The sequence below is a fragment of the Epinephelus lanceolatus genome, chromosome 9 (genome assembly GCF_041903045.1).
Source record: "Epinephelus lanceolatus isolate andai-2023 chromosome 9, ASM4190304v1, whole genome shotgun sequence".
In the NCBI taxonomy this organism is placed as follows: Eukaryota; Metazoa; Chordata; class Actinopteri; order Perciformes; family Serranidae; genus Epinephelus; species Epinephelus lanceolatus.
Window position 1 is genome coordinate 22,819,599 of NC_135742.1, and position 15,811 is coordinate 22,835,409.

A 15,811-nucleotide genomic window follows, 5' to 3' on the forward strand; every position below is an offset into this window, starting at 1 on the left:
CTTTCTTCAATATGAAACCAATACCAGAGTGACCTATCATGTTTATATTCATATTGCACCTTTCATATTTCACTCCATATTAAAGTGATTTCCCTATAGAAAACCCTGCATAACAAGCTCTGCACACCAAACAGACATTCAAAACCATGCAATAAAAAACAAGGTATGAAGTGCACATCGTCATAATGTAGAGGTTGAACCTGTGGGAAAACAATGTGTTCTGTGCAGTCTGACATGGGCAACAAGTGATGCACTCTCTTTTCATACAGAAACTTGCAGAGACAAAGGCAACCAAACCCACAGGCAACAGACTGAACAGACCTTTTTTATCAAGTAAAAATATAATGATAAAAAAACAGCCTTCGCTATGTGTAACACAGAACCAAGGAAAACTGTTTCATCGTCAAGCAGCTAACTCTTGTTCTTAAAGCTGTAGTTTGGAGCTTTTATTAAAAATAACTTTCTTCATATTTGCTGAAACTCTCGCTGTATTCACACAACACTAAACGAGACAGATCATCTGTGTGACAGGTAATCTGTGGGGGGAAAAAAATCATATTCCTCTGCTTACTCTATTGCCTCGTAGTCCTTCTAATGACCTTACAACAAAACAACCAATCAGAGCAAAGGAGTCTCTAAAGGGCTGTACACATGCTGCAGGAAAATGCAGGGTCGAGCACTGGGTGCTACTTTTGTGCCCTTTTTGAGGCAGCTTTCAAGAGCATGGCGGCAGGCTGCATCTGAAGTTGCTAAGCAACCTTAACAAGCACCGTATCATAACCTATTTACCTGTTATCCTGAGTGTAGAGCTGATCTTCAAGTGTGTGGGCATATTGTTTGTGGGACAGATGAAGAGCTCTGGCAGCCCTGCACCAAAATGATCAACTTTTTCATATATACCACAGACTGATATTACGGAAGAAGGGAAAGGTATCTGTCGGCTGTGACTGGTTGTTTCTTGTCACATGACATGCAGCACACAGTTTTAAGTTTAAGTTTTTAAGTTTAAGTTTAAGTTTATTTACTTTATTAATCCCCCTGAGGGGAAATTCAATGCTGCATTCCAAAAGTTGAACTCGGTGTTAGGAATGCGTGTGCACCGCAATGGCATCGCTCTGGCATTTGAGTGCGCCTGCCGTGCGTCTACTTTAAAAACAATGAATTTGAGGATGCAAAAATTGCGGCATGTGTACGGCCCCTGATGCAGCTGTCAATCATGTCAGTCACAGCTCGTGAACTGCAGTCAAACTGTTAAACTATGCAGAGATGCTGTTACTCTGTTGCCTATTTCTCACCTCAAACGTTTTCAGAAACATATTTTAGTGTACTGCTTAGCTGTAAAATGAGAAAGTCGGCCTCATTTTACAGCTAAACAGTACACTAAAATATGTTTTTGAAAACATTTGAGGTGAGAAATAGGCAATGCAGTAAGATAATCTTGATTCACATTTGGTCAGCGCTGCCTAGTTTGACATTTGACTGCAGTTCAGGTAGTGATAAACATGAATTAGAGCTGTGTTAGAGACTTCTCTGCTCTGACTGGTTGTTTTGTTTTTGGTGTGTCATGCTAGAGAATGCCATTAAAAGCAGTAGAAAGAGGAGTAAGGACATGATTTTTTTTCACAGTTTCTGTCTCATGCACTTCTCTCAGAATAAAGTTATATTTTAGCAAATATGACAGTTATTTTCAAAAAGTTGCCAACTGTAGCTTTTAGTCCAGAAGAAGCTCTGCTTGTGGAGCAAAGTAAATCTAGGCTTTACAGTGTTAACAATTCAGTTATAGCACTTAGCCTTGGGCACTGTGACAGGCAGCTAGATTGTCCCTTTGTATAGGACTGGGAAAAAAAGGGGCATCTGAATGTCTCTCATTCGCAGACATACATGAAATGAATACCAGAGATCAGTGCTGCAAACCACCAACTCACCTCACAGCTACTTTATCTATCTGGATTTCAAAAACAGCTCAGTTTTGTTCCTCTGTGATTTTCAGTGTTGACATTGTTGTCTTTTGTCATTAGTATTTTCACCCACAACCTCTGAGAGGCCCAAATGAAACCCTTAATGTGATTATTATTCCGATCATAAGGTCTAAACACCAAAGCCGAATGTGGAGAGGAATTATTCAGTCATCCCTTTTTCATTATTGTGTTCCATCAAAATCTCTTCCCTCCACATGATTAATTACTAACCCTGCAGTCTTTCCCTATCTTGCTCCTGCTCTTGATGCCCCTAAATCCAAGCCACCATATCTTTCTCCCTCCCACTCACTGAGCACTGCCTCTGCCTGGCTCTCCTGATTCCCTGCCTCTTTCACCCCTACACGATCACTTTTTTTTCCCGCAGAACAAAAGATTTCAGAAGGCAAGATTCTTACAGCGGAGAGTCATTATTCTCTCTCCTTTCTCCACCTACAGTGGCTTCCTACCTGTGCTCCTCTGGGGGAGGAGGGGGAGAGAAAAAAAGCGCTGTGTGCATGGGTAATTCTGGAAAATAACAATGTGATATTTCATCCACGCGCTCACACACAGACACACAACGGACACACAAACGCGCCTTCTCAGCAAAGTACTGCCCATATTCATTAGCCACTTAAAATGCTGTGCTCAAATGAATCAAAGCAAACTGCTTACACGTAATCTTGTCACCCGTGGAGTAAAATATACCGGGTTCCTTATTACAGCTGCTATGGAGCCAAAATAAGTGAATGGACTTGTTGTACCATATGTAAGTCTATAGTGCACAGTGTGTGTGTATGTGTGCGTGTGTGTGTGTGTGTGTGTTCGCCTTTGTACAGATCATACACAATAAACTCAACTGAACATGAAGGCGTTTCTGTCGATTTTGTGCATTCTTGCCTGCCCCTGTGCGTGTGTGTGCGTGTGCGTGTTTCCTTGTTTTTCCTAAGCCTACACGGGTACCGTACAGTAAATTACATCATGTCTACAGCAGGAGAACAGGCAACCAAAAACCTTTTTACAGCACATGCTAAATCCCCTTTTTCATGGCATCCTACAGAATTACAATGTACTCTTTCAAAACAGGCCTAAGTCTTGTGTGTTTGTGTGTGCATGTGTGTGCACGCACGTGTGCAAAGTGCAGACGTAAGCCTAGGAGGTAAAAAGTTACAGTGGTGATTATAGTAATTATGGTTTCAGGTTTTTGCATATTCCTTCAGATGGACCACTAGATTACCAGACAGTTTTGGCACGGAGAGAGGGAACGGGGGAAAAGAAAAGAGTTACTGTTGGGGGGTGAGGGAGGGAGGGGAGCGGCTAAAAAGGGGGGATGTGGAAAGGAGAGCGCGAGAGGAAGAAAGAGTTACAAAGGAATAGAGAATGTAGTGGCGAAAGATACGAAGAAGAGAAAGACTAATCCTTCAGGCGGCTTCCCAACGCTGCTCAGCCCACTTGCTCTCCCCTTCCTCCTCCTCTTCCTCCTCTCTCCAATCCTCTCTCCACACTCAACCAGGAGTTGAATGGGCTTTTACAGTGCAGCTTTGTTCCCTATCAAAAAGGAGCGTGAATGTCAAATTCTCCACCAAAAAGGGGAAAAAAAGCACCTTCCCTTTTAGTTTTTTTTTCCTTCTCTCACTTCATTCTCTTTCACTCTCTCCATTTCTCAGTTTCCCTCGTGCTCCTGCTCTTAACCTTGTCCCTCCTTTCTTTTCTCTCCTCATCTTTCACTCTCTCAATACAGGACAATGCTTATAACAAGCTTTCAGTGGAAACAAAAAGGACCCGGGGTCCCAGCCTCATGGACCCCCTGTTGCGGCACGTCGTCTTTTCTCAATGGCAGCTTAATTACATATTCATGGTGACACAAATAAGACTCTCTTGCTCCGACACACAAACACACCACTCAGCCAAAGCACCCAGCACCCATCTGCTGGTCGTGTGTCTGCACTCGGAGGAATTGTTCTTTCAAACGGACGCACGCGCACTGAGAATGTGTCATCTTTGCATTTGTGTGCGTTTAAGGAACGACACCTGCGCAGCGCTGCGGCTCATGAAGGTTTAGCACTGCAGAAATCTGTGATGATACTTTTAAAAACGATACATACATACATCCCCAAATCTGCAGCCTGTCTTTAATACGAGCGCCATGAGCAAAAAATCTGGAGACGCAGCAGATTGGTACTTTGGCATGAGTCCAAACAAAGTGTCAGAGACAGACAGGGGAAGGGGCAGGGGGATTAAGCTGAAGAAGCAGAAGTTGGTTTCTTCACACACAGAAAGGGAAAAAAAGTGTCTCCAGTAATCGCTTGTCTTCAGTAAGCGCAGTGTGCTGCACATTGTGTTTTGAAGCAAGTAAACCAGCCCAGGCTATTTACTGGAGGTTTTACGGTATCAAATAAAAAGAATATATAGACCATGAAAAGCCTAAGCTGCCGGCTGTGGATAGAGGCAAGGCCTTAAAAAAAAAGACACAGGGTGAGATTTCAATGGAGAGCAGCTGGCATGGTGTGGAGCTCCATTTCTCTACCTGTCTCCTTCCTTCTCTCCTTCCCTTTTTCTTTCCATCTATCTGTATTGGACCTGTGTGTGTGTGTGTGTGTGTGTGTGTGTGTGTGTGTGTGTGTGTGTGTCGGCAAAGCCCCCCCTCCCTCCCCCCAGCTGACTGATGAGTTTCCACCATGTTTCTGTGACCAAACACGTGCACACACACATATACACACAAACACATAATGTCCCGCTGGTTGCGGGCCCCGTTCAGATGCACAACAATATGTCCACTGTTTGGGCCACACTCTAATTAAACAGTGTAAATCTAACTAGAGAAAAGGGACAGAGCGGTGAGAGACAGTAGCAGAAGAGGAGAATAATAAAAGGGAGCTAAAAGTGAGAGTGACAAACAGAATGTCAGAGGTAGCAGATGGGAAGGAGAGAAAGCAGGACAGAGAGAGGGAGAGAAATGGGGACAAATGACGGGAAAGAGGAACTGAGACGATGGACAACAGAACAGAAATCTGTGGCCTGGCACTCGGTGGCGTCGGTTCACTGAGCCCAACTGTTTATTATGGGAATCAAAGACGCCCAGTTTCTCCTTGCAGTAGGCTGCAAAAAATGGCAGCCTCTCAGATTTGGCTTTACCAAAATGATTTTAGTGGATTTTTCAGTGATAATGACTACTCAAAAAAATAACGAGGGTTGGGGAATGGTTGGATTTATTCCGGTACCAGTGTTAAGACAGTGGCACCGATGCCTAAGATGACAGTTCCAAAAAACATGTATCTCAAACAATCAATGATATTAAAGAACGGCTTTTTTTTAATTGCAAAGGCAAATTTAACTGGAAATCTAACAACATATTTGGTCTGACTCTTAACAGTTTAAAGCAGGGGTGTCAAACATACGGCCGGTGGGCCAGAACTGGCCGCCTAAGGGTTATTTATCGCATGTGCTTGTTCTTCTTCACATGAAAAGTCAGGGAAAAATGGAGCTGTTGTTATTCATACATTATTATGCAATGGTTTTATTGGTCCAGCCCACTTGAGATCAGGTTGGTGTATGTATGTGGCCCATGAACTAAAATGAGTGTGACACCCCAGCTTTAAAGTATACTTCAATGTATCAATATAGATAAATACAAAACACTTTTAACAAATTAGCCTAATAAATAAAACCTAACTTAACAACAATCATTTCACCCCAGATAAGTTACAGTACTAATTACTACACAATCAATTTTCAGTTTGGATCAATAATTGTCCCCCTAACTCAGGAGAGACTCAGCAACCAGACGTTTCTCCATTATCGGTTTAGGAGTGGGTGAGATTATCAATACTCTGGCTACGTGTGCATGCACAAAATAGTCCGGTTTATGCCAAAAAAGACAATATTCCTACTAACTTGTATATATGTCTGATGAAAATGACTGTGCAAATATACCTGTTTACATGCAGCCGTGCATACTCTGAATAACATGTCACATGTCCTTTATCATGTCAAAAGATAGCAAAGGGGAACATCTGATGCCACTTGTCATTTTGCCTGTTTGCATCACAACTTAGGGCTGGGCAATAAGAAGATATTATATCGTTTCTGAGATATGAGACTGTATTTTGGATATCGTTGTATCGCGATATGGCATACAAACCAGTGTTTTTTCCCTCATTTTAAAGGCTGCATTCCAGCAAAGTGATGTAAATTCATCAACTTACCAGACTTTCTATATATTTTTTAACGCTTACCTTAACCCACTTAGTAGTTATATCCACAGTATTGATGATTATTGAGCAAAAATCTGTGTCAATTGTGTCAATATTTTCAAAAAAAAACCACAAAAAAAAACCCAGCCAATCCTACAACTTTGTCGAGGGTGTTTGGTCAGTAATGTTGTTATGTTTAATTTTGTCTCATGCTTTGAAGACATTTGAAAATATTGAGAAATATATTGTGTGTCGAGATATAGCCTAAAAACATTGTGATATAATTTTCAGGACATATCGCCCAACCCTATCACAATTACAGGACTTTTTCAAAGTCTCCTACAGGTGGCAGACTTGTTCCAACATGCGATAACAGCCCTCCTCTTAAACGCCTTCATCCACCTTATGAAAAGGTTGGCATTTCTTCTTTACGACTAGAAATATGGGCCACGAATCACAACTCAGCAACTGGCAAACTGGTGCCGAGTTGTCCACAACGTATCCACTGTATGACAACGCACAGAGCCGACTGTAAACAGACAAGAGGCTGTGTGTCGCAAACTGCTGTAAAAAAAAAACAAACAAAAAAAAAACAAAAAAAAACAGTTAAGACGCATATTCCAAATGCGCTCTATACATGCCGAAAGAATGCTCATAAAACCCAAATACCGGCAAATCCCACACATCGTAACATCACCCATATAAATTCCGAATATTCTCATATTCGGAATATTAGGCAAATATTAGCGTGCATGTAAACATACTCAATGAGAGTTGCTGGTCCACCTTAAAAATCCACCTCGATCAAGCCTGGTCAGGTTCCAATGGGAAGCTAACTGAGCTCGCTAACTTCGGGGCTAACCCACATTCACTTTAATCAGCTGGTGGTAAGAAAGACACAGGAACTTGGCTCGGGTCTTGACGTGTTACAGCATTTATTCATGGACAAAAAGCCTCAACTGTTCACACACTGCACTGCCACGTTTAACTTCATACTCTCTGCTCTGGTTGCTGCAGCCGCACTGTCATTGTCACCAGCACACCCCTTAAGCTCACACAACCTGGCACTGAAATGAGGCACTAAAATCAGCATTATGATTTAGTCCAGCAGGCACCAGCCATATAGGAACCAGTGCCAATGGGTGTCAGTACCCTACCCTAAAAATAACTTAAAGCTATTCTAAAAAAATGTAAATTCCTTCTGATGATTATGATCTAACAGCTCATTCATTGTGCCCCTGAGTGTTTTTTATCTCTCAGTGGGTATAATAATATAACTTTAGAGCTAATGAAGATAGTGTACATCTAAATCTGTGATTAAAAACACTAAAATAGGCTTATATTTTTTGCAGCGCAGGACTGCATGGTACCAGTGGGAACCATATAGTAGGCCACTGATTGGGAAAAAATGACATTCTCTCAGAACACCCGCCACACACACACAACTAACTAAAACAAAAAGCCTGGAAATGAGAGCCCCAAATGAGGCCTTAGGTTTCGCAGGCCATGAAAAATTCATAATTCCAGATCTTTACATGAAACTCTAGAAGGAATTAGGCCTAACAGCAGGAGACGCTGGGAATCAGTTTCAGAACATTTAGCTTCTCCTTTCTCTTTTCCCTCTGTTCTCCAGCTCAGCCTGTCTCTCTAGTAAACACGCACACTCACAGACACAAATGAGCACACAAACACACGCACAGGGATACATTCTTATGTTCCATCCCGGGTTTTCCCCTACGGAGAGCGGGAGATAGTAAATGGTGCGAGCGGTGTGACACACTTTGTCAACACAGCCTTTTGAAAACCACACTTGAGCCTTTTAAACCGGATTTCATCTCTGCTTTCCTCACAGAAAAACGTACTGCAAATGAAATTCTCTGCCGCTACACAAACAACCCACGTTCAGGCTTTTGATTCTTGGAATAGGCCGAGCTGTGACTGCTGTATGCTCCATGTCAACTACATATAAGTTGCACACAACTGTAGGTCGACACATGAGGTCCACCTTTGTCACAGTCCAGCATAAAGTCTACGGAGTGAATGGATGAACACGCAAGGCCACAGGCAAGGAGAGAGAAAAAAGGTCAGTAAAGCCCATTCAGCAGCTCACGGCGGAGAGAGACTGAAAGGATAGAGATAGAGAAAAGGTGGGTGGAAAAATGTCTCATAACTGGTCACACTTAAAGTAAGAGTCTATGAAATGTACGGATGAGTAAGCAATGATAAAACCTTTTTTATAAAGAAGGCATAGAGGGTGAGGGAAATCTGCCATCACTAGGCTGCTGCTAGCAGCAGGAGGGTCTTCTATACAAAACAACCCCAGACACAGTCAAAGACTTCCTTTCACACACTCCCGTGAACGCCTGTCCAAGCACACACACATACACACACACACACACACACACGTAAGTACACACACATACACACATGCAGAGTATCCAGACAGAATGCAGCATTGTTTGACCACAGAAATATCTCACTGCGTGCGTGTGTGTGTGTGTGTGTGTGTGTGTGTGTGTGTGTGTGTGGCAGTCACTCAGCTTGTCAAGTCCTAGTGGAGTGATCAAAGCTGGTACAAACCACCCAGAGAGATCTCTCCCTTCCTCATCCATTCATCCTTCCCTTCTCTCGCTCTGATACAGAAACAGCATCAAATTTACCACATTAAACCTGCTCGCCCAATCGCACGGCGCTGGCTGGACTAGTACAGCCAATCAAATTGGCCTATTTAGTTCCAATAATTCCCAGCTGTCCCCCTACAAGCACTGAACCCTGGATGGCTGCAGTGCACCATGGGACAGGATCAGAGCATAATGGGAGACAGCATGGGAGCTCTGACAATATCATAATGCCAGGCGCGCGCACACACACACACACACACACACACACGCGCAACGAAATACCATGCGAGCTCTGCTGGAGCACTGCTACGATGCCAAGTTGACACACACATGTACAAAATCACACAATCTCCCACGTATAGACATTCTGGCACATGTGTACACAGAAGCACTCACACACACACACACACACACACCACAGGAGTTCCCTGAGAACATCCCTAAGCTGCCAAGTTCATAAACACACACTCACACACCCCTCCTGTGTGCACTTTCAGTACATCTATACACCTCGGCACAACCGGGTTCGCACATACACACCTACACACCAACACCCACCCGCACAGACACACAAACGTGAACACAAACGCCCACGTTTTTGATTTCCAACGGTGTTGCTGTCAATCAATGATCCAGCTCAAGACTATACACATTCAAAGTGAAAAAGTATCCTTGAATAAATGGTTGTGTTAACTTTTGCTCTTCCAAGCTGAAACACGCCACAGAAATATGAGCGTCTGTAACCAGAACCCCGACTACGGACTGTGGAATCTAAACTGACTGGGACTGCAGGGTAGAGAAGCAGGAACACACCGAGTGTTTCAGACTAACACGATACAGCAGTTCACTTGTAGAACCTGACTTCTTCACCGCAGCTTAGTCATCAGAATAAACAATGGGGCTTTTTGTCGAGTGATCTTGACACCCATTCATTCCAGATCAAATGTAAGGAGGCTTAGCTAATGGCTTTTTTAATAGGCCAAGAGGCTTGAGGGTGGGGCTTAGTTGGAAGTCGGACACATGGACTCGAACTGGCATGAGAGGATCTCAGCTAACACTCTCCTCTCATTGTAAGGGCACGCCTGTGTGCATATAATGCAACACAGTTTCTATAGCTCTGCAGAGCTAAGGGAAAGATGTCAACATGCCAGATTAAATGATTTAAAGGTTCATAATTAAAAGCTCAGAAGAGAATTGGATGTAACGTAGACTGACTTGGATTGAATCCATTATGTGTGCTCAAAAAATGGATTCAAAAAAACATATTTGAAGGTTCTTATCATTAATCATTATTCGGTTTGAATCCACAGCAGTGCCAGCATCATTTCCATACGCCATCCTGAACATCATTAATCACGACCTCAAAAACAAACTCGGCTATTAAAACATACCAAACCACATATTCCACAGCGGAGTTAAACTGGAGGCAACAACTGGCCATAAGACACTCAATGATGCATGAGCAGAGCTAAACAGCACAATCATTTGGTTAAAACAACTATTTGTGTTTCCCATTCAAAGACAAAACGCACACTGAAACACAGTTTGTGATTTGAAAGGATAACGTCCACCTGAATGGATTCGGGGAATCGAATCCAGCACTGATGCACAGAGAGGATCAGCTATGTACACAAAGCCACCCACCCCCCCCACAGTTAGGTCAATGCAGTTTGTGTGTTTTGCCCCATTCAATAGAACAACTAATGGAGTGACTCCTCGCACACAAAGAACCAACTTCAGAGACACAAGTCAAGTTGTTGGGAGCAGAGAAATAACAGACAGGAACACAACAGACGAGCCAAACTAAGAGGGAGAGGAGAAATATAAAGCTTTAAGAGGAGGGAGCAGGATGAGCCACAAAACTGCAGTTTTCGGGAGTGTGTGCATAGCTTGTAGAGTCTAATCTGCCTGAAAAGCATCAACAGTTTTAGTTTCCAATTATCAGATTTCTCCACCAAAGTCAAATTGAGTCGCACGCTGGTGGCAAGGTGCAATTTATCAGAGGTGGGCAAAAGCCTACTCAGATCGTGTCCCTAAATTGCAATGTATTGATTTAACAGTAAACCAATAGAGAACGGTCATAATGAATATTGGTGGGTGTTGCTGAAATGCTGTTCCCCTGGGCAACGGGAAAAAGGTGACAGCAACATCATGTCCAATTACTGCCCAAATTCAGCACAAAAACCTGAGGCCAATCAGTAATGTCGATACCAATTTTCTGACTGCATTCTGGTGCGGACTGGGCAACTTAGTGTCTCCTCTGAGACGCTTTCACATGGAATATTACTTATATAATGGAGTGTAAAGATTAAAGCAACACTGGGCCCTGATAGGGTATTAGAATATTATACTTATGAACTATAATAGGGAATGAAAGCGGCCGTAAGTGCCTGTTATAAGGTCACACTTCTTAGGTGACTGAGAGCGTGCAGGGGGAATGTGGTGAATTAAGCAATTTGTTAAAACAACAGAAGGGTTGGACATTAATGCTTTTGCATGAACATTAACAAGGCACAAGTTTCTGCCTGAGAAGGTCAGTGAGAGTGTGAGGGAGAGAGAGAAAGGTGTTGGCTGTCAGCATTTCGTGGGAGCAGCCTATTACACAGTGACTCTCACAGAGCTCTTAAATGAGAATAAAATGCCTCGATGGTATAAAGTTAGGCAGCATATTCGGGGCTTCATTCAGCCTGTGACCTGCATATCCTCCACAATCACTGTGTGGCCGCACACCACTCTTGAGATATATCACTTTAATATTCCTGGTATGCTTCACCGGAGGATTACAGCGCGAGGACTGTACGGATACACAACACCTTATCATTTTAACAGCCTCGTTTTTGATATTGGGGAGCTCTCTTTATAAGCTAATGATGATGAGCTTGTGATATTGTGGCATTCGTCTTGAAAGTGCGTAATGTTTGCAGCACATATCTTGTAAGATGTGTGTAATTGCCTCTGCGCTCCTGGCGGCTGCGAGTGTTTGTGACTTCTGATCAATTTTCCGATCGGCGCGGTGAAGCGTCGCCTCTGTCGGGCGACTGCAATGAGACATTAGTCGGCTAATCGTGGACTCCAGTCCTGCCCTTCAAAGTTTTCACCTTAATTTAACTGCGATCTGGAGAGTTGATTCCTCCGGTTTTACAGTCCTGACGAGAAATCACTGCAATATTCAATTCCGACGGGGACTTGGGGAGTTTGTGTAGCCACGTTCGTATTCATCTGGTTCCTGATCGCGAGTCCAGACCCTATATTCCATCACATATTACTCAGTCTTTTTCTAATTAACCGTATATTTTTCAGTCTTCCTAAATTAATTAGCTCATTACTGGTTTCTCGCAGGGAAACGTGGGCTGCGAGTTCTGCCTTCCAGTTGGCACCGCGCAGGTAAATGCGCAGACATACGCGGTGTACACCTTCAAGAAGCTGGCCGTAAAGCATCCACTCATCAGCATCTGCTCAATTTATATGGAAATAAAAAAGTAAACCTCCCAGGCAGGAGCGACTTGTGCCTCCCTGCCTGCTGTAACAAGCACCGCCGAAGCCACGCAGCCGCAACTCGGCAATGCAGGAAAGCTTTCCCCGCGTCCACACTTTATTTTAAAGATCTGGAAGAAGACGCGCTCTCCAGCCTTACCTTGGGCGATTCCTCTGTGTGCGAGCACCAGGAGAAGCAGGATCCCCGGCGTGGCGCACATCCTCACCAAGCTGCAACGCCCGTGTCCTATTCCACTTCTCTGTCCACTTTTCCCCATTACAAGCAACGCGTAAAACACATAAACACACACACAACTCCTCGGTCCACGGTGGGGGAAACAAGAATCCCCCCCACACTTCCACCTCAGGGTCTCTGCTGATTAATCAAACGAGTCCAAAAACCAAAAGGAGGGTCGGTAGGTGTATACAGCCTCTAGTCCCGATGTCGAAGTCCGTGTGAGAGGGCGCAGGTTAAGCTGTGAGAAGAGAGAGGTGGTGGAAACAGCCACGGGGTCCCTTTACTCGTGTCAGCGGCACCGCTGCCTTGCCACTAAGCTCTGCTTTCCTCACCGTGCGCTCTCTCCTTCTCCACTCGCTCCGTTTACGCAGAGAGACAGAAATGCCACCGCCCTCTGGCTACCATACACTCTCTATTTCTCCCTCTCGCACTCACTCTGCTCTCCTCTTCCTCCTCTTTCATACTTTAATAACATAAACACAAATAAAAAACACCTGACTATTAATGACATGTCTGATGGGCATATTTGTGTTTGATAGGTTTAGAGTGAAGTTTATTCCCTCCCACCCTCACTCCTTATCCCATTTTTAAAGCTTGAAAATAACCTCATCATATTGTCTTGAAACTTTTCCGCAGACAGATGTTTCATTTTCACTTTCTTTAATTATTGTTTTTTATCTACTGGTTTTATGTTTGTGACTTATCATGTTAGTTTTTTCGATATCTTTTTAAATCCATTGTATCTTTCTATTGTTTGCGCGTGTACGCACGTGTGCGCCTATAATTGCAGCCGGTGTGGAACAAACCAAGGAGCCACGTTTCTCCGGGAGCTCACCGACTGATGGCTGCCCCCTGACGGCCACGTGCGTTGGACCTGCAAAAGGATGTGCTGTGAAAGGTAAAATCTCCACAGCACAGTTTAGCAGCTTTAATAAGAAACACTTAAGAAGAAATAAATAAAGTAAGCCTGGTTAATGATTATATAAACCAGGGTTATTTACCGTACGGTTTTCAAGCTAAATCAGGGGTGTCAAACATAAGGCCCGTGGGCCAGAAATGGCCGCCAAAGGGTCCAATCCGGCCCAATAGATGAGTAGACTAAGAGGTGCCAGGTTTCAGGACCCAGTTAAACAATGGCACAATGTGTTGCCTACTGCCTGTTTTTTTTTTCCACCCTGACCAGAATACAGTCCCCTGATATAACACTGAATACTAACTGTGACCATGTTTAAAGATACTGAACATTGTGCAACATATTGTCAATCAGCAGCTTCAGTTCAAAATAATCTGTATCAGGAAGCTGTTCATCTGTTTTGTAAAATGATGACTGTCTACAGAATGTGCTTGTAATTCTTTACAGAAAAAAGGGAAAATATTGGAGCTGATGGTTCTTATAGGTTATTGTGTCATGGTTTAATTGGTCCGGCCCATCTGAGATTAAAATGGGCTATATGTGGCACGTGACCTAAGTTCGACACCCATGGTCTAAATCTTCTGCAACCCAACCCTTGAGGTGGGTTTTGGGGTGGGGGGGATTCCACCCTGGAGAAATATTTAGAGACTTAACAGCTTAACTGATCATTTCAGAGCTTTTAAAACAAACATCTTGGATTAGGAGCTCTCAAAGTTTTGATGACTGAGTGCCATTTTAAGGAGCCAACACATGACTGAGGACCGCAGACGAAAAGTGCACACACTAACACTTTTCTAATGACATTTCTTTACGATTTTATGCTTATGGATTTCTTTTTTAATACTAACACTAAAATCTGTGACAAGTGACAGTGATATAAATATGTCAGTGGTTCCCAACTGGTGGGTTGCAGTCTAAAAGTAGGTCGCAGGTTTATTCTGAATGGGCCGCAAGTGACATGAGAATGTGTTTGTAAAAACTCAACTCACATTTATTTATAAGACACATTTTAAAAAGTCAACTCACGCTGACCAAAGTGCTGTACAAAAGGAATAAGATGCTGAAAACACATATATGAGAGGCAACAAAACACACTTTATTTTTAAAGTACAGTGAATTTCTGGCACAAACTTTTGTTTTGACATGCCTTTTCCTGCTGTACAGTGAGTGAATAACAGACAGCTACTTAACAAAGACAGAAGACTACCTTGACGACAGGGCCAAACACAAGTATGATGCTGTATGTATTGTGGACCTTGAGCCAGTGACTATGGAGCAGTCTGGACCCTGTGACTGAAACAGTTGGGAACAACTGGTGTATGTAACAATGACATTCTAGTTGTCCACTTTTGTTAATACATTTGAACGCAACAAAACAAAGATAGTTTGAACCCTATGTTGAAATTAAACTTACGCCCTTGGTTGCTACATTTCTTCATTACAGTACTAGGAAATGGAAAATGGAAATGTTAACAGCAGGAGAAGGACGTGAACACGTTTTTCATTTGTTCAAATTTATCAAAGGTGACTGGCTGAAAATATGATTTTTTAAAAATGGGAAGTATGAAAGACTGTTCATTTTACAAGAAGATGTCCTTCACTGCCCACAACCATGTAATAGTGACTGTATTACAACATAATGATGTTTCCAGCTGTACGTGCTGTCCTTTTTTATAACGGTGACCTCAGGTTTGTTTATAGTATTTCCCCCACATTTCCACATATTAAGACAGTACATTCATGTGGCAATATGTCCTGATTTTTGTTTGTACAGACGTCAACTTTGCAAAGGTAGAATACGAATCCAATATGATAAACATCTCTTTTTAATGATCTACTAGCACTGCTTATATAACCACGGTGTCACCTTGAAATATCTGACTACTCAAGGAAAACATAAACAATTAAATGACTGATGAATAAACTCAAAACAATCTTAATACATATTTGTATAGGTGCTTGCAGCACACACACACACACACACACACACACACCTACACACTTTCTGCTAACATAACTCTCGACAGTGTTGCTGCAGTCATTTGAGCAGCACAGCCTGGATCATGCATTGTAAATGGCAATAGTAAAATATGTGCTTGGTGCCATTTGTCACCACAGCAGCCCCACAGCTCAGTGACTACCACTGGAAGTAGCTGCTACCCGCAGGGACCTGTAAAAGCCTTTTTATTCTGCCACTTTATTGGGAATGGGAAAGCAATAAGTTACACAAGAAACATATGGCGCACTTGGATATGGATCAGCACTTACACTAGCAACAGTCAACGGCACTGGGGTTTTCACAGTTCCATGTGGTGGTATAACACATGCATACTTTACATATGCTGTCAGTGACTTAAATGTGTTATTTAAGTCACGTTTTACAAAACAGTTAAGGCGAATTATTTTAAAACTGTCTT

At 42.9% G+C, this 15,811-nt stretch overlaps 1 protein-coding gene across 2 annotated transcripts in view; it reads right to left on the reverse strand.

Moving 5' to 3' along the window:
- LOC117252724 (netrin receptor UNC5C) overlaps positions 1–12,833 on the reverse strand; it is a 285,759-nt gene extending 272,926 nt beyond the window's left edge. For both annotated transcript variants that reach the window (XM_033619822.2, XM_033619821.2), the window contains exon 1: positions 12,404–12,833. In XM_033619822.2, coding sequence (XP_033475713.1) covers positions 12,404–12,521 — 118 coding nt within the window. In that variant the 5' untranslated portion in view covers positions 12,522–12,833. The remainder of the gene's footprint in view (positions 1–12,403) is intronic.
- Between the last annotated feature and the right edge of the window lie 2,978 nt (positions 12,834–15,811).